The following is a 19,234-nucleotide window of genomic DNA, read 5'->3' as shown; positions in this document are numbered from 1 at the left end:
GCCGACCAAACTGTGTCCCAAGTACCACAGCCACGCTTTGAGCCCCTCCAGGGATGGGGACTCCCCCACTGCCCTGGGCAGCCTCCGCCAGCGCCCAAGAACGCTTTCCATGAAGGGATTTTTCCCAATATCCAATCTAAACCTTCCCTGGCGAACCTTGAGGCCATTTCCTTTGCAGAGCCTCATCCAATGGATCAGCCTGTTCAGACCCCTCTGTGATAGAGCGCTCCTGCCCTCCAGCCCACGGATCCATACTGCCCAGACCCCTCTGCGGAGCCTCATCCCATGGCCCCAGCCTGCCCAGATCCCTCTGCAGAGCCGTATCCCACGGATCAGCCTGTCCCAATCCCTCTGCAGAGCCATCAGCCATCCCACCCCACAGTCCTTCTCCACAGCTCCATCCCACAACGCGCGGGGTCCCTCTGCGCATGCGCGGGGCGAGCGGCGCCGCGGGGGCTGCTGGGAAATTCCCGAGCGGCGGGGAGGCTGCGGGCGGGGGGACCGGGCTGGGGGCGGCTCCCCCGCTCTCCTCCTCCTCCTCCTCCTCCCGGCGCGGGAAGGCGGGAGGCACTGGTAGCTGGTTTTTGCCCCTCCTTTCACGTCCTTCTTCAGCTCAGCTGGGGCCGCTCCGTGCGGAGGAACCGGGGGAGCCGCCGGGCGCTGCGGGGTCTGGGGGAGAGGGAGAGGGAGGAGAAGGAGGAGAGGCCCCGGCTTTGTGCGGTGCCTCAGGATGAAAATGGCCTCTCGGCGCCTCACCCGGGAAGCGTTTGATGCTGTGGTGCAGGACAAAGTGAAAAGGTACCGCATGGAGCGGGGCGATGCCATGGAGGAGCCCATCCATCATTTTAAAGGTGAGGAGACCCTGGGATGACGCCAGCGGTTCCGGTCACGGCTCTCCTGGATTCCTTGCCTCTCGTTTTATATCTCTTTGGATTCATACAGAGATCCACTTTCCACATCCATTTTTTAGGGAAGAGGCCGGTAGCTCGGTGTGACCGGCGCTATTCCAGCGTGGAGTGCAAATCCCAGGCAAAAGAACCCAAATGTTAGGATATAGAACTGTTGGGATAGGTCCGGAGGAGGCCACAGAGATGATCCAAAGGCTGAGCACCTCCTGTACGAGGACAGGCTGAGAGAGTTGAGGTTGTTCAGCCTGGAGAGGAGAAGGCTGTGGGGAGACCTTAGAGCAGCTTCCAGTATGGGAAGTGGCTCCAGGAAAGCTGGGGAGGGGCTCTTGATCAGGGATTGCAGGGATAGGATGAGAGGGAATGGCTTTAAATTGGAAGGGATAAGATTTAGATTAAGCATTAGGAAGAAATTCTTCATGATATGGTAGTGAGATGCTGGCCTGGGTTGCCTGGAGCAGTGGTGGCTGTCCCATCCCTGGAGGGGTTCCAGGCCAGGTTGGATGGGGCTTGGAGCCCCTGATCCAGCGGGAGGTGTCCCTGCCCATGGCAGGGGGTGGAACTGGATGGGCTTTGAGGTCCCTTCCAACCCACACCATTTTATGATTGCAATTTCAAACAAAGGAGTTCTGTTCAGGCTGTGTTGAAGAGGGGGTCCAATTTCAGGGAGGTCTCCAGAGGCATGGCTGCAGGGTGGAATTCTGTTGATGTCTGAATAAGTTAAATAAACACAGGAGTGAGTTTGAGGCCTTTGGGGCTTTGAAGGAACAGCTAAAAACAGGACATTAGTCTTGTGAATGTATGCAAAACATGATCTGCAAATTCTTTTATCTTCTAAATTTGACACTTAAAATATCTAGAAAATAACTTGGATTACGTTTATAGGAAATTGAGACTTACATCTGTTTTCTTAAAGTTGTATAAGCTCCAAAGAAATGATTTATTTGGAATACTGAAGTTGTTCAAGTGTTCTTTACTTTCTGAATTAAAGAATAGGGATTCTTGGATGCTTTGCTGGAAATTCTGGTGTTTCTGACTTTTATGTTGTCTTAGATAATTGTGTGTGAGTTTGTAGAAAATACGATCTTGTTTTCAACTGTAGAATTTCATGTAGAAACAGAAAGTGCACACTTCTGGTATTATTACATCTCAGAAATGCAAGTAGAAGCATTGACAGCACATCATTAGCATCTTCCTAGGCTGAGAAAGTTGTGAGTACATAGATGGTGAGATTTATAGCAGAACTTGTGCTTCAGCTTTAGTGAAAGTAGAAGTTTTAATAAGTTGGTTTTGGGCATTGTTAATAATTTGTTGGGGTTTGCTTAATACAAATTATTTAATATATGTCCAAAAGGAAATGGGAATATCCAAAGTTAGTGAAACTTCTGAAGAACATTACGTGTATTTTTGTTCACTCTTGTAAGCATCTAAATATGCGTGTTTAATTTTTTTCCTTAATCTTACTTGCAGTGCATTGGTATTTTTATATTTTTATCGTCATAGCTCCTCCGAGGCTGGTCCTGCGACCAAGGTACGAAGAGAGCTTTCACGATGATGGAAGATACGCTCACGACAACGCCCAGCACCATCCACACGATGACTGGAACGAAGACCCAAGAGACAACTATCCAGGACCTTCCTACAGATCTGCTAGTCCTCTCATAAGAAAAGATAACTATTACCATGAACAGTATGGCCACCCGGCTTCTCGTGACCGGGAATATGGGCGTCCAGCTTCACATGACCGGGAGTATGGACATCCAGCATCTCGCAATCGGGAGTATGGGCGCCTGGCTTCCCATGACCGGGAATACGGACGCCCAGCTACCCATGACCGGGAATATGGAGGTGTGGCTTCTCATGACCAGGACTACGGCCCTCCTGATTCTTGGGAATCCACCCACGAAACTGACTTTAGTTCTTCAGATATTTTAGGTGATTTTAGATCACCAGGACTCATGGAAGATGAATATGGCAACATGGAAAATCAGGAGTATGATGTGGACTTTGGAATGCAATCTGACGGCGAGTTCCGACCCCCGATACGGAGGGGCAACCTCGGCAGGGGAAGAGTTCTGCGAGGAAAGCGTATTACGAGGGGTGTTATTAAGACTAAAGTTTTCAAAGGAGATATCAAACCTCCCCTGAAGAAATGGAACACTAAAAAGCTGCCTCCAGGCCCCGATCAGAAGCCGGACGCACAACCTGATCAACTCCCAGAAGCTGCTGAACAACCCAACCAGAGGCCGTTGACTGTCCAGCGCCCTAATCAAAAGCTGCCTCCACGACCTAATCAGAGGCCAGCAATAATGGCTCAGAGACCTATTCTCAGGCTCCCAAAGCCTGCGCATGTGTTCAGAAATCTCAATTTTGACCTTGTGGACAAATCGGATATTTTTTCAACGTTTGGAATAGAAATTATAAAATGGGCTGGGTTTCATGCAATAAAAAACGATGCCGAGTTTTCCCGGCTCTTCGGAGCGCTCTTTGAGCTAGAGACAGAAACCTGTGCTAAAATGCTTGCTTCATTCAAATGCTCCTTAAAGCCAGAACACCGAGATTATTGTTTCTTTACCATTAAGAGTTTACAACATGCTGCTCTGAAAACTCCCAAAGTGGACAATGAGTTTTTAAATATGCTATTGGACAAGGGGGCTGTGAAAACAAAGAACTGCTTCTTTGAAATAATCAAACCTTTTGATAAATACATCATGAGGCTACAAGACCGCCTCCTAAAAGGTGTTACACCCCTACTCATGGCCTGCAATGCTTACGAATTAAGCATTAAGACAAGCGGGTTTGGTAATCCAAGAGAAATGGCGAGTGCTTTTGAGACTACTGTTTCTCTCTGTCGTAAATCTTTAGCACTTCTGGGTCAGACCTTTGCGCTGGCATCTGTTTTTAGGCAAGAGAAAATACTTGAAGCTGTAGGGCTCCAGGAAATGGCTCCGTCACCAACGCTATTCCCCAACTTCGATGATTCAACATTATTTGGAAGAGAGTACATTGAAAACTTGAAGGCTTGGTTGGAGAAAAGTGGGTATCCCATCCAGATGAAGAAAGCTGAACCAGAGTCCACAGCAGAGCTTGAAAAACCCTCTCCTGACACACAAGCTAAAAGTGAGTGAACTGTCATAGGGTACTTTTCAGTGTCTAATGTCTTTATTTGTCACTACCATTTTATCTTATTTTTTATGGTTTCACTGGGTCAGGGATTCTGGGAATTCCATATAAATCCCTAGCAATGCTGAGGCAGGTGGGAAATACTTTCTTTTGTAACAATCGCTTTCAGCTTTTTGGGTGAAAGCATGTCTCCCTCCTCTCTTCTGCACCTGCTTATGCATCAGAAGTGCGACCAGAAGGATGAGGGACAGGATTCTCCCCCTCTACTCCTCTCTCCTGAGACCCCACCTGGAGTCCTGTGTCCAGTTCTGGAATCCCCAGCATAAGAAGGACATGGAACTGTTGGAAAGGGTCCAGAGGAACCCGTGAAGATGATCCAGGGGCTGGAGCATCTCTTGTACGAGGACAGGCTGAAAGAGTTGGGGTTGTTCAGCCTGGAGAAGAGAAGGCTCCAGGGAGACCTTAGCAGCTTCCAGTACAGACAGGGGCTCCAGGAGAACTGGGAATGGGCTCTTGATCAGGGGGTGCAGGGATAGGATGAGAGGGAATGGCCATAAATTGGTAGGGGAAAGATTTAGGTTAGACATTAGGAAGAAATTCTTCACAGTGAGGGTGGGGAGGCCCTGGCCCAGGTTGCCCAGAGCAGTGGTGGCTGCCCCATCCCTGGAGGGGTTCCAGGCCAGGTTGGATGGGGCTTGGAGCAACCGGATCCAGTGGGAGGTGTCCCTGCCCATGGCAGGGGGTGAGACGGGATGGGCTTTAAAGTCCCTTGCAACCCAAACCATTCCATGATTCTGATTTGCACGTTGTGCCCCAGCTGCCCTCCCCTCTGGCTTCACGGCTTCCAGGGAGGGAGTCTGGGACTGCTGCTGTAACCGGCTACATCACAGGGGGAGTGTTTGCATAGAAGCAAAGCTGGAGATGTTCCTGTTACTGCTTTTATCGGATGCAGGCGTATTTCTTTCAAGCTGTTTATATACCACCATCTACAAGAGCAGAGGGGCCCATAATTTGGAACTCACTCCTTTAGAGTGCTGTTCAAATATACTTCTTTTGCACAAAATCCTTTTGGAGCAACAAGAAATTGCTGTTTAAGGGTGACTTAACATGGCCAGGATGGCAAAGGACAAGTTTCTTAGACCGCAGTGCTTCTCATAATAAACTGTTCTAGAATTTAAGTTGAGTTGAGTTGAGAAAACAGTCGGAAAGTTTCTGAGGTTTATTTATACTAGTATTAATGCAGCCTTTTTTTATTAACCTGTTGGAATATTGCAAATATCAGCGTGTCAAAGAATGAAAAGGACTACATATTGATACTCTTTTGATGAGGATAACTGAATTACTGCATCATCTTTCTTCCTACAGCCCCACAGCGAGCGGATCGGAAAGTGGTGGAGACAATTGAACAGCTAGTGAACAGCATTGTTTCAGGAACCTTGTCTGCCAAAGAGAGAAATGCTCAAAAGAACTGCCCTGAATATTGGTAGGTGTTTGAACGGTGTGTCTTGATACTGGTCTCTGCTGAAGGTATTTGGAATGTATTTAATTACATTCAGTATTTCATTCGATTGGTGTAAGACCAAAGCCTATTGTATATTTAATCAGACTTACTGAAAGTATATTCTAAGCTCATTACTCTTCCTGATACCACTGGAAATTGTCCTATTGCTTCTGTTTGGTCTAGTAGATCATGTTCCTTTTGATCTGTCAGTAATGACTGTGTGTCAATCCAAACACAAGATTGTTAAAGCTATTTCTATAGAGAGGATAAAAATAGGAAGCAAATGTAGTCAATATAAACATACAATAAGATAACAGACTTATGGGTCTCATGTTCCATGAATAATGCTGGAAAAGGAAAGCTGAGACACTTCTAAGTGTCATAATCTTTTAATACGACGGTATCTCTTCATGTGTGCCTTGCAGCATAGCTGATTAATTACTATCCAAACGATTTATGTCAAAGCCCTCCATCATTTATTTCCGTGGCACACTTCACTTACTGCTTTAGAGGTGGAGGTGGCTGTTACGCTGAGAAAAACCTGTGCAGGCTACCATTAACTTGTGTATTCCCTTGGAAAAAAGGGTCTATTGCTACTGAATTTCTGATCTGAGAATTTGAGATCAGTTGTGCTTTCAGCTTTGTTTGTATGATTTTGTTTAGGTTCTTGTCTGATGAAGATAGTCTAGAGTACAAGTATTACAGACTGAAGTTGTCTGAGATGCAGAGGCGGACGTCCTCGGGAAAGGAAGAGGGTGGTGAGGGCAAAACACTAGAAGAATCTGCAACAGAATCGGTCAGGGCCATGCTGTATGCCAGGAAAGTTGCAAGCATTAAGAGGCGGCTATTTAAAAGAAAAAGGTTTGGAGCTCTCACACAATGTGGTATTCGAGGAAGGAGGATGAGGAGAGCAACCACAGGGACACAGACTGTGCTTTCAGCGGGGACAGTGCTCAAGCACCAGGACAAGCACCTTCAGGGGTCGGTCCAGTCGAAGCCTTCTGTGTCGGAAACCAGCCTGTCCGAGAAGAGCTCCTCCCTCGATGCAGCCTCAGCCTCGCAGTGTGCCTCCAACTCAGAAGGGGTTCTGCCAGCGGAAGAAAGAGCAGGTTCTGAGGATTTATTAGCACCACCTGAACTTTTCCCACCACTGTCCTCTCAGTTTCCTGATGGTAAGTGAATACTTAAGATTAGATTTTAAATTGTAAATTATATGAGAGAACCGTTGCATAGAATGTTCTGCTGGGAACTCTAAAAATAATTTATTGTGCTGAAGTATATATTCCTCAACTGCATTGACCTTTCAGCGATGCAGATTTTGTGTGAAGCTATAGGTAACGAGCTTTCTGTTTCTTGCAGTGGATGCTAAAACAATGGAAACTGCTGAGAAGCTTGCCAAGTTTGTTGCTCAGGTAGGACCAGAAATTGAGCAGTTCAGCATAGACAACAGTGCAGATAACCCAGACCTCTGGTGAGTAAACCACACATTGATCTGTGTAAAGAGGACAATAAGAAAAACCAAAATAGAATCATGGAATCATTAAGGTTGTAAAAGATCTCTCAGCTTGTGCAGTCCAACCGTCAGCCCAAAATCACCATCCCTACTAAACTGTGTCCCGAAGTACCATGTCTGCACGCTTTTTAACCCCTCCAGGGATGGAGACTCTACCCCTGCCCTGGGCAGCCTCTGCCAGGTCTTCACTCTCTCAGTGAAGAAATTTTTCCCAATATCCAATCTAATCTTCCCTGGTGCAACTCGAGGCTATTTTCTCTCATCCTCTTGCTTGTTCCATAGGAGTAGAGACCAGCACCCGCCTCACTACAACCTCCTAAACAATTACTAAAGAGAGATTTCCTTTTATTGTTTATTGGTGTATTCTTTTACTCACTGTGTTTAGGAAGAGAGGATTTTGAGCCTCCATTAATGATGAGTATCTGAAATAACTGAGAAAGAAAAACATTTCTCCCAAATGCACACAGGCACTGGTATATGTATATATATTGTCTTTTATATCTTAAGTAATTGGCTTGCATCTCGACACAGTGTTCTGCCAAAGTATTTTTAGTCTTGTTATTTTTTTAAGTGAGGCTTTGATTGTGATGGCCTGAATGCTCTAGAGTAAATTAGCACAGGTTTTTCTTTTAGTCATATGGAGCCGTGCTGTCTCTTCCGTCTCTCCAAATCAATACATCCGTTTGCACATAGACCGCAGGACTGCCATTTGGAAGACCTGGATTCTCTTCTGGGCTCTGCTGTTTGCCTTCTGGGTCACCCAGAGCTAGCATCTTTTCTTAGTTTCTCCATCTGTAGAATGAAGATAATGGTACTGAATTCTTTACAATGCAGGTAGAGAAGTGCTGGTAAAAAGCAGTCAGGATTGAGGAATGATTGCTTTTCCCAGTAGATGTTGTTGGGGAATCCTACAGCTCTCCAGAAACACAGCTGGAAAGACGGTTAAAAAAAAAAGTAATGAGAGGCTTATTTTTGATGTCTTGCTTCCTGCTATCTAAAGAAAATCTCTTTCTGATATCATTTTCACTGTAATTTTTGCTCAGGTTTCTCCAGGATCGAAACAGCTCTGCTTTCAAGTTTTATCGAATGAAAGTCTATGAGTTATGCCCATCCATTAACTTCAGCGCTGTGTCCGAAGCAGCCGATGCTGGGGAGAGCACTAAACCTGAAGAGAGGACCTTGGATATTTCAGAAGAGGAAGAGGAGGAGGAAGAGGAGGAGGAAGAAGATAATGAGGAGGAAGCTGAGTTTGAGGAGGATATCTCCCAGCCTTTGGAAGAGATGGAAATGGAGCAAGCGGAAGAAGGAGAAGAGGATGACATGTCAGCAGGTAGAAGTGTGGAAAACCTAGCTGAAGAGATGATTTCCAGAACAGAAGAGGAAATATCAACAGGTGAAATGCCACTAGCTGCATCATCTGATGGTGCTGTACCAAATCTGTCGACACAGGCATCGGCTCCTGCTCCTGGCACCCCCTTTCCTCGCAAACGAATCAGCAGCAAGTCTCTGAAAGTTGGTATGATCCCTGCATCTAAAAGGATTTGCCTCATAGAAGAACCAAAAGGTGAGCGTTACTTAAAAACATTTTGTAGGGATCAGTACAGTATTCTTGTTCTTTATGTACTTTGTACTGGCTGTCATTGGCTAAAAGAATTGCATTTCTTTAGCACAAAAGTGAACACAATGTTCACTTTAAAGGGTCAGTGACTGGATCTGGAGGATCTGAATAAATTGTGTAAAATTGTTTGTATTATACTGCAATAGCAAAGTTTGCTTCAAACATCAATCCTCAAATATTCCTTAAGTATATGTGAATGTAATCCTCTCTCTGCTGCATAGAAAACTCATGGTAGTAGGTTTTGCGGGGTTTATTTTATCAGTGTATGCAAGGTTTAACAGACTTAAGTGTAGCACCGAACACATTTTGAGTGTTTATCTGAATACATTTAGATTTGGATCGGCCAAATCCTTATCATCCATGAGTGTATTGCTGGCACAATATGCCCAAAAATAAGCACATGCAGGTATTAATTACCTTTTTTATGGTGGAGGGGAAATACCTTACTGTTTCATTTCTTGTAATTCCGATCTTCCTTGTTGGTTCAGACTTATTGAGTCGAGTCCCACTTGAGACGTGCTTTTGGAGTTCTGTATTACAGTTGTTTTTCTTTACAGCTGAATTTTGTCTTTGATTTGACTTGCAGTGCATGAACCTGTCAGAATTGCTTATGATAGGCCTCGTGGTTGTCCGGTTACAAAGAAGAAGAAGGTAAAGAACTCTTCTAGTTTGCCTTTGCACTCTGAGAAACAACTGTCTTTACAAGAGGCGGCCTCTGAAAAGATGTCACTGTCGTAAAACCGAATTAGAACCTGAAGAGCCTGATCCCGGCAAAGGCTGGACTAAACCTGAAGAAAGCCGTGGCTCCTGTTGTCTTTTAACTACCAAAATTAAGCATTTTGTGATTACAACACTATTGAAAAGCTGTGTGTTAATCTTGTCTTCCAGTTAAAAAAAAAAAATACAGAAATCAGTGCGTTGTTCTCTGCAAATTCCCAGACTTGGTGAGATGTTGTTTGACTGCTTCTGTATTTGTTATAGAGATTCAGTCATCAGATCGTTCAATATTTGTTAATAAAAAACATAAATGCGTTTTAAAATATGAAGGTGTACTCCTTGCCATTATAATAATGTATTTAAACAGTTCTTGAACCTGAAATAATCTTTCAAGCTAGCAAGGCAGATATTTACTCTTTGATAGACGTTCTCTGTGTGGCTAGAGAAGCACTGGAAATGTTTCTGTATATCATATTCTATGATATACAGAAATGCAAACACACTTAGTTTATGGGTTTATTTCTTTGAGGGACGTTCAATCCATTATCTCCCTGTATATCAAAAAAACTAAAAACTTTGTTTTTCTGTTTTTCCTCTCCACAGAAACCAAAAGATTTAGAATTTTCCCACAAGAAGCTGACCAACAGGAATGTGGGTTTCCAGATGCTCCAGAAGATGGGTTGGCAGGAAGGACACGGCCTTGGTACACGAGGAAAAGGAATCCGAGAGCCTGTGAAAGTGTATGTAACGCGAACACAGTGCCGAAATGGGACAGCTCTGGAAAAGGCTGGGATTCCAATAGTAACGCTGCTTATCTACCCCACCTAGCTGTGGCCAGTTCAGTGTTTTGTGTCCATCTTGACGTTGGCCTTTGGCCTCAGCAAAGCTGAGAGTGGCGAATTCATGTGTTTTTCTGGGCAAAGCTGCTTTGGCAGGTGGCCGATTCTGGCCACCCGATTTGGCATCACTGAAGGCTGCAGCATGACCATTGCAGCACGAGGACACTTTCTAAAGACATGTGGGTGCCCCTGTTCTCCAGGAGGTGTTTTTTCTTATTGATTAGTTTATTTTTAGGATTGTTTAACACAGTATTATCTAGGGGCTCTCCTTGCTACCACACCAGGTACATCATATATAAGTAGACATTAGTTATATCGCACGTGGTGTGATAACACTCCTAGGTTTAGGCAGCAAAGGTATTTTCACTCTAATTATGTGATTCATTCTGCCGCGTACTGAAAGAGGTAAGTGCATCTGCCAGAAGGTAAGCGTGCTTTTCCTTCAAAATATACTTCTCATTTTGAATCTTCATTTTGTCTTCTAAAGCTGCTGTATCCAGTGTCCGCTGCTGCCAGCACGGAGAATGGATAACGCCTCCTTCAACTCCCTGACTGAATAAGGAGGCAGAAATTTTCTGAACCCATATTCCAGTCCACACATGCAGTCTGTGATTTAACATCCTTCTTTCTGCAGGGATTTCTATGTTCCCTTCGTGCCTTGGACAGCACTGGGAACTCCTGGCTGTTTGCTTTCTTTATTCCGTTGTGCTCCCAGTGGTCCAGTGGCCATCATTATACTTCCTATAATTCCTTCTTCAGTGTTAATGGACAATGAAGAAGCACCTCACTTCACCTGCAGCTCTCGTGTTCACCGGTGTTAGAACCTTGGTGCTTAACCTCAAAGCTTGTTGGGACCAAATCTATGAGTAATTTGTTTCTGTAGCCCCTGGCACAAGTTTTGCTGCACAGCTAATTAGGAGTTGTTTAATTGTACCTGATCTGACAGCCCACCACATCCTAAAGGTTTCTGGCCTTCTTTAAGAACTGCATTTTTAATGAGTGAAAATACAGTTTTTCCAGGTTGAGTCCATTGCTGTGTCACCTTGTAAAGACACCTGGAAAGAGCAGTGAGGAACTGCGTTCTGTACCTCGTACAAAAGCTCATTGACCTTTTCTGTAATGTAAAGAGAACTCCATATTATTGTTTTCATGAACCACTCTCTGCTTTCCCATCAAGGTCGTTCTTTGGACAGTAGTACTTCAGGACAATTTCAGTGAGGATGAAACCAGTGCAATTTAACATTTTGCTTTCTCTGGTTGTTTGGTACAGTGCAGGGGTATTTTTATCCATTTAGCAATCTGTAGCCTCTGCTCTTTTCTCCCCTTTCGAAAACTACCAGCTCTTCTACTGATGACTTGTTTAAAAGTCCACGTGCTACCTAATTTCATTCTTTTAATAAAAGGGGAGGAATTAATAACTGGAGACACTCCGTTTCTAGTGTTGAGTGCCTCTTGATCATTATAGAGCGCTGATATCTAAAACGGATTTATTCAGGTACATCAGTTATTACATGAAGACATTTGAGGCCTTTTTTTTGTTAGGAACACCTAAAGCCTGTCTTTGGCAGTGAGAGCAAGTCATGTTTGCGGGTTTGAGGAGGTGTTTATATGGCTTAGTAAAAGATCTATGAGCTGCATGGAGACTCCCTATGGAAACGATGGGTCCAGGGATTTTAAATGGAGTTTCATCTCAATCTTGTGAGCTGTTCCCTGTCTTGAGAACAAACTTGTCCCAGCTACGGGTCTGACCAGTTCTGTGGTTCAAGAGATGTTTTGGAAGAAAAGCGCACACAAAAAAAACCCCAAACCCACACTCAAAGGCTTGAATGTTGTTCAGGAACAGACCCTCCTCTAAGTAATTATCTCATGTCTTTGATTAGGGTTTTTTTTGTTCTGAAAGTAATATAGAAGAGGAAATGTGGGGTAAATAGGAAAAAAAAAATCTTTCTGTTTGGCAGTGAAGGTGGTGTGGAATGGAAACAGCAAACAGAGTCTGCTTCAAGTAGGTCTTATTACAAAAGATAAATAAATGGAAAGTTTTGGGAGGCCTTCTAGGTGACTTTACTTTTAACTGTAATTTAAAACATAATTTAATGTGATCATCCAGCTGCCCAGTCACACTCTCCGCCATTCAGAATTAAAAACAGCTCCCAGGGTTTCTGCTGTAGACTGTGAATTGAATTTGCTTTTTAAAGTCTGTGAATGTTCTTTTAGAACTGCACAACAATCCGCTTGGCTTCAGTGGACCTGTTATTGCAGAAATTGGATAAGAATAATTTTTCTTTATTCTACTTAAGGTTCTCAGATTTTACCCTGACAGCAGAACAATCCCAGTTTCAGTACAAGTCTTTAATAGATAACACTAATGCAACTGAGCTGGAGGGTAAAACTGGCACAAGGATCATTCCTGTGGCAGAGGTTTCATTAATCTTACCTTTGTTATATCTACATCCTAGGCACATAGCCTGGAAAAAGAGATGGGGTTTAATTATTTGTGCCTCTGCATTCTTGTGGGTCATCCTCTCCATCTACTTCTAGGGCAAAAAGTTGTTCTGATATTGTCGAGGCCTGCCTGCTTCTGTCAGCACGTTTGGATGAAGAGAGAGGAGTTAATAACTCATTTTTCCTTGGAGGGCAGGAGCTCCAGGTTTTGTCTGTGGAATGTGTCCTACAAGACTTCAGCTGGCTTTGAGCACTAGAAATTTTAAGCAAGCAGCATTACATTCCCTTAGTAACGTAGTAATGTGGTGTGTTCTGCTCATTCCTCAAAGTCTCTGACTTCTGTCATTTTTGAAATATAAGAAATAAGGCAATTTTTGCCATCTTTTCCAGAGAGGCTCCCATCTACCATGAACAGCGTGGTTAATACAGGCGTTCGTGTAAGAGTTCAATCTCTTAGATGACTGTATCTTCACTGCTCCCTTAATGTCAGAGGAGCATTTTCTTCTGGTGGGTATTTGCATGTGTGATGGGAGGTGGGAACGAGTTTATAGCTGATCTGGTGTGTAGGTACCGAGCCTCCGCTCCCTTCTCCCACAGTTGAAGGAGAATTGCTTTCCACTTGAATTGTGTCTATGTTGAAAGCTATTGTTTAGATCTCTTCTGCACGTTGTCAAATGTAACAGCAACAGAGTGTTCTAACTATTCATTTTACTCCCTAGGGGTGCTACCTCTGCAGGGGAGGGCTTGGGTGTTGCAGGGGAAGAAAATAAAGAAGATGCATTTGATGTTTTCCGTCAAAGAATGATTCAAATGTACAGGCAGAAAAGAGCAAGTAAATAGGTATGTGCAATGGACACGTCTGGTTTATGAATTCCTGCAAACATTAAAATACCAGGGGGTTGTTTAAGTCTTCCCTTTACCAAGAGAATGTTGCTGTTTCCATTAGTATGTCTGGCTTCTTAACATGTCGTGAAAATCCAGACCTACGTTGAACTGCTTTGAACTGCTCAGTTACCCCAAATCTTACTTTCTAGGTTTGACATAAGAGACTCGCTCTCTAGAAAGCGCACGGATATGCAAAGGCTGCTGTGGGAAAGACCTGCGGCAGAGTATGCCAGTACGAAGAACGCTTTGTTTTATAGTAGCGGACTTGAACACTAATGTATTTAAACACTTTCCAAGATTAAAGTTAGTCTTGTATTTAATTGTGCAAGCTAACAACTTGGATGTCATCTTCTGAGGAAGAAACAGCTGATTTTGTTCTCGGAAGTGCCTGTTTACCTCTCTCTTTGGCCAAGGTTGCCTGTTATGTGATGAGATGACTTAGCACAAAACAGAATAAGCAACATGAAAAATATGCCTAGCCTGTTTTGGCTTGGATCCTTTCTGAAGTTAAGAACCTTCTCAAATTCAGATCTTCTTGCAAGGCAGTTCAGATTTTATTTTATTCCATTTTACGGATGGGCTGATCTGATCTACTTCTGGATGCTGTGTAAAGCAGTTTCCTTTCCTCCATATGCCAATTTTAAGAAGAGCCTCTACCTGCGTGCTTATTTTATATAGGATTCTAAACTTTAAGTGTAGGGTGAATAACTGGGCTCATCTGAGTCTGAGAACACTAAACTCTTCCTTTAAAACCTTGGCTGCTAAGGTTTTTGACTGTAATGAACAGGTAGTACCTATTTTAAGTATATTTTTTATTTATACGCACACTTGCAGCTCTTCCCCCAACAAATTCTTGCATAATTTCTTTGCCTCTCAAAGAAGGTTAAGCCATGAGCAGGTCCTATCTATGTGTCTGCAGAAAATACTGAAGAAGACACTTAGAAGTCATCTGGAAATGGATCATCAGTTTTATAAGACCATCATTTCTGTTTCTGTTTAAGGTTTGCTTTGCAGAAGTTCTTTTATTGAAAAATCCCAAGAAATATGACAAAAAGCTTGTCCTTTAAGGGACTTTACCAGAACTTGCTGAAAAGAGAAGACTGGATTAATCTACTGTGCTTCAACAAAAAGCATTACCTCTCTGGTGAAGCATGACGTGAAAGATTTAGCAGTGTTACCACAAACAAACATTCAAGGTCTGATCATTCATCTTTTCTCGACTTGCACATCAATGAGGGAACTGTGCCTGGATTATTGAGAGGGACAGAATTTAATACCACACTCTTTAGTGTACTCCTTCTCCATCATTGCCTTTCTAAAACTAGCCAGGAGTCTTCACTTGAATGTTAGAGCACCCAAACCTTCCTCAGTGAAGTTCTCTTAAAGGAGTGGAGCATGAGCTGACGCATGTTTTGTGGCAGTGAGTGCTGTCTTGCCGATGTTTCCATCCCGCACCACGGTTCTTGTAGAGCACAGAGCGTGTGGGACACCACTAATAGCACCCCATGGTCCCGAGGCAGCATCTCCAGTTCCTAACTGACAAATATGTAAGAAAACGTGTTCTTCAGTTACCAACTTGCCTGTGCCTGCTGTTTAAAGAACGAAATTATATTCTCTCTTCATTAAAAGCCCTGCCGGTTGAAAGGGAGCGTCTTCCCTTTCATTCCATAGCAACAAACTTTTCCTTGCTTGTAACAACCAGTTTTAGTTTATGAATGCAAGGGTTTTTTTCTCTTTACTGCATGGATCTTTGAAACCACAAGAAAAACAATCGTGTCAGTGCAATTTTCTGATGGCTCAGTTTTAGTTGCCTTGAAGCACGTAATCACCAAATAAACCCACGATGGCAGGTTAAGAAAAACACGCTGGTAGTTCTGGTTTTCCATGAGCATCATGTGTTTCTTCGCATTTACGTTACAAGAAGTTGAAGCATGAAGGCTATAAAATACAAAGGAGTTTATCTGTCTGTCAGGCTTGATTAAGGATGTTTCGTAGCCCAGAACATTTCTCATAGGCTTTACTCAGACGTTTAAAATCCTTAACTGTTTTGCACCTCAGGCTGCTTGAAAGATCATCAGTTGCAGTATTTGGCAGTGGATGCTTACCTGTTAAGTTCCTATTTGGGTGTGTTCTTTGCTGCCCCTCTTTCTTTCCTGTGCCCAATTAGTACTTACAGTGTAAAATGAGCCTTTTTAAAGGCAATCTGCCAGTCCCAGGTTTAGAATGACACTGGAACCGGTATTGTTGGCCTCCAGGTTATTTCTCAGACCCGCTCCAGAGGCTTGAGCTGTTCTTTTGGTTTCAGTGATGAGGCTGCCGGTGTTTCTGTTCACAATTTTTATGTCCCCACAAACTTCCAGTTCCTCTCTTTGTATTTTGGAAGGTTTCTTGATTACGTGTTACACTATGCAGGAAGGCAGGAGGCGAGGTGGAGCTTCACACGAGATCAAAATCCACTCTCAGCCCCCAATGAGTGTTCTGCACTGCTCCAATTTAACCTGAGGTGGTTGGGCACAGTGCTATTTGGGGCACGTTTGATAAATGCTTGCTTACCCAATCTGGGAGAAGCGTTGGGATCCCGACTGGAAAAAGGTGCCGTCCTTTCCAAGTGCAATTCAGTTTAGAGTATAACACTACCTTGAGAATAAAGGTGACCCTTGGGCAAACCCTAACCTGCTGCCCTGGATTGCTGTGGAATGGTCTGTCCTTCTTGTGCCAAACTTTAATTTTGGACAAGGTCTCGGTAGAGCAGTGCTGGTGCTGAGATTCCAGTGTTGCTCTCCAGTGGGTTACCCTTTGCCCCTTTTTATTTTACCAAGAGATGACTTTACACTCCTTTTGCAAAAGGAATTTCCTTTGATTTTGACCTGCTTTTGCAGGCAGCTCTGATTTGCCAGTTATAAATACTTGTAGATGTGAAACATTTGTTATGCAGATGCATTGCCTTGTTTAAAGTTTACTAGCTTCTTTTCTGTTATTTTAGTTCCAGGCTCTCTTCCATGAAGACTGCAAGCTTCAGTGAACATTTTAACTAACTTCAGTGGTGTGTCTACTGTCTTTGGGTTGGTTTTTGCCATTTAAACTCGTAGGGCAATTTGCTAGTTTCTGTTCCGTGCACATTGGCCGCAGTGCTAAGCTAGTGACGATTAGATGCTTATGTTATTGGGTAACTGACATTTCTTTTTAGTGTAAGTAAACCTGTTAGCATTGTTAATCTTTTAATATCCGCAATAAATGTAGAACAAAACAGTTTTCTGGTTTAAATGTTTTACTTGTGAATTTGGCCATTTGTAAGAGATATGCATCATTTTGGCACAAAAAAGTTGAACTGAGATTATGCGGTGTTAGATTAGTGTAAAGCAGGATTTTATGGTGTGCGAGGGAAGGAAAGTCCCTCTGTTTCAGTGCTGCTAAATGCCTCTATTGAGAATTCCCACTAAATCTCTTCTGAGTTACTTCTTCATGTGGCTTCTGGTGCATTCAGTCCAGCGTTCCTTTCCATATGAACGCCAGATCCGCTGTGCCCCAGCCAGAGCGTAAGAGTTTTACCCTTTATTCACACATCCCAGGAATTAGTCGTCTTTCTGACCTTCTTCGTGTACTGGCTTAAACAACTAATTTACTTTCTATTTATGTACGTGTGTGGTTTACTTACTTTACATTCAAATTCGTTTTTTAGACAGGATTTGAGGGGGGAAATAGCAATGAGTGGGGATTCAACGCTGGTGCAGCTGCTCTGTCGAGAGGTAAAGCAAGAGTATTCATTAAGTCCCTTGCGTACTGACAGCTTGGAACAGCTTTGTGGAGCCCAGGGCAAGCCCTGGCTGCACCTTTTTTCTCCTTTTCCTTAAAAAATGTGCTGTCTACAAGGCCCTGGTTCTAGGGGAAAGGAGATCCCCATTTTAGGGGAGGTGCCCTAAGAGTGAGAGCTGCAGTCGGAGGAATTGTGTTGGACTAAGGAGGTGCTTTCATTTTTTGCCTTTGAAGCTTTCCTTTGGTGTAACACCAATAACATTTTTCCTATTTATTATTTCATATTATAAAGACACTATGGCATCCCTAGTGTGAACACTTCATCCGTGCTGAGATGCTATTGCTCACAAATCAGTGTATGGCATTTTTTTCTATTGATATTCCATTCTGCTTTAAATTTAACCCTGATGTGTTGTGCTCAAAGAAAGTCTGGACTCAGAAATTCAAGTATCGCTATTTTGGATTGTTTTCTATCCTACAGGAAGGTGTATTTTCTAATTAAGAGTGAATTCCTGAAAGTCCTGTGTCCTCTTTAATCCTGCATATCTCGTGACTGAGTGGCCAATCACAACCAGACTGTAGATTTGAGCAATAATAAACACCTGAACTGAGAACATGCTCAAAGAACCATAGGGTACGTCTGAAATCAATAGTTTTTGTGAACCTTGTTAAGTAGGTAACTTGCTGAATTGCAGCAAGGGTGGAAAATGTTTGCATTATCTGTGGGCAATAAAGTTACTGCTGTTTAAGAAAGTGCTGGCACATGGTGTGTTCTCTTCAGCTTTTTGTGCCTATTTCATGTCATTAGAAGTGCTGATTTCCTTTGGAATTATTTCCTAGGCATTGAAGGGGAAGTCATATTCCGTTATCCTGCCATAAAAATATTAAAGCAACAGCAAAGCAGCAAATAGAAAGAAATAACATCTGATTTTTAAAACAGGTGCTTCGTTGGTAGAGGTTCGGCATCAATGATTGGATTAGTGGGGGTAACAGAAGTTCTGTCTGAACAGTTTTTGCAGAAACAAACTGGTTTGGGATGGGAAATGAGAATTTTGAAGAACATAATGAGGTCACACAACACAAACATGGAAAGGGAATCCATAACTCCTGGCTTCATTTGATGCCCTGTCAGTTACTGGGTGTTCTTTCCTGGTGCCAGCAGGAGGAGGGTTTGCAGAGGGAGTTCAGCCACGGTCTCACTTGTGCACACCAAGTGCGGAAAATCCAGTTTATTTTACTGTTCAACCCTGGTAACTGCGTCACTAGAAGGATGCAGACCCATTCTCATCCATACACACACGTAGTTCATGTCCCTAACTCACCAAAATGAATGTGAACATGAGTTGTTTGGGGTGTAATGTGGCACAGAAATACTAGTGTCCCTGCTGAGCACAGCAAGAGCTGCTGTTCCCTGCTCCTGCAATGGGGATCAAGCAGGAAACTGAACGCTGGGACAGGAGTCCACTACCTGCCTTTAATTGGGCTCAATCCCCTACTGTTGGCTGGAGGGTATCTTAATGGGCTGCAAAAATTCATACGAGCATAAGAGCATCTGATTCTAATAATAGATTAGGAATTCTCTTTTCATAACATATGGCTGATTTGATAGATATATAACGGATATATAAAAATGGGGGAAAAGCACCTCATATACGTGGCCAGGCTGGGAGAGCTGGGGTTGTTCAGCCTGGAGAAGGCTCTGGAGAGACCTTGGGGAGCTTCTAGTACTGTAAAGAGCTCCGGGAAAGCTGGAGGGGGGCTCTTGATCAGGGAGGGGAGGAAGAGGATGAGGGGGAACAGTTTTCAGCTGCAAGAGGGGAGATTGAGATGAGACCTTAGAGAGAAATTAATGAGGGTGGGGAAGCCCTGGCCCAGGTTGCCCTGAGAAGCTGTGGCTGCCCCATCCCTGGAGGGGTTCCAGGCCAGGTTGGATGGGGC

At 43.6% G+C, this 19,234-nt stretch overlaps 1 protein-coding gene across 4 annotated transcripts; it reads left to right on the top strand.

The window, feature by feature from the left end:
* The first annotated feature begins 545 nt into the window (after positions 1-545).
* SUGP2 (SURP and G-patch domain containing 2) lies at positions 546-18,056 on the top strand. Of its 4 annotated transcripts, none has more exons than XM_054050332.1 (10): positions 546-851; positions 2,409-4,025; positions 5,394-5,511; positions 6,193-6,701; positions 6,889-7,000; positions 8,086-8,606; positions 9,247-9,311; positions 9,981-10,117; positions 13,378-13,498; positions 13,693-18,056. In XM_054050332.1, exons 1-9 carry the CDS (start codon positions 731-733, stop codon positions 13,496-13,498), a joined length of 3,321 nt encoding a protein of 1,106 aa, XP_053906307.1. In that variant the 5' UTR covers positions 546-730; the 3' UTR covers positions 13,693-18,056. The 4 variants fall into 4 exon arrangements, with proteins under 4 accessions (XP_053906307.1, XP_053906308.1, XP_053906309.1 ...); XM_054050333.1 differs by having other exon boundaries at positions 14,545-18,054; XM_054050331.1 differs by having other exon boundaries at positions 547-851; positions 16,527-18,054.
* Positions 18,057-19,234: the final 1,178 nt, after the last annotated feature.

Source organism: Cuculus canorus, chromosome 27, assembly GCF_017976375.1.
Source record: "Cuculus canorus isolate bCucCan1 chromosome 27, bCucCan1.pri, whole genome shotgun sequence".
Classification (NCBI taxonomy): Eukaryota; Metazoa; Chordata; class Aves; order Cuculiformes; family Cuculidae; genus Cuculus; species Cuculus canorus.
Note: the sequence above shows the minus strand (reverse complement) of the source record. Positions and strands in the feature narration are given on the sequence as shown.

Bases quoted from the DNA above. Each gene is read 5' to 3' on its own strand.
- SUGP2 (XM_054050332.1), top strand. From the start codon at position 731: ATGAAAATGGCCTCTCGGCGCCTCACCCGGGAAGCGTTTGATGCTGTG. The intron at 9,312-9,980 runs GTAAAGAACTCT...TCCTCTCCACAG, and splicing joins CGGTTACAAAGAAGAAGAAG to AAACCAAAAGATTTAGAATT. The intron at 10,118-13,377 runs GTATGTAACGCG...TTTACTCCCTAG, and splicing joins ATCCGAGAGCCTGTGAAAGT to GGGTGCTACCTCTGCAGGGG.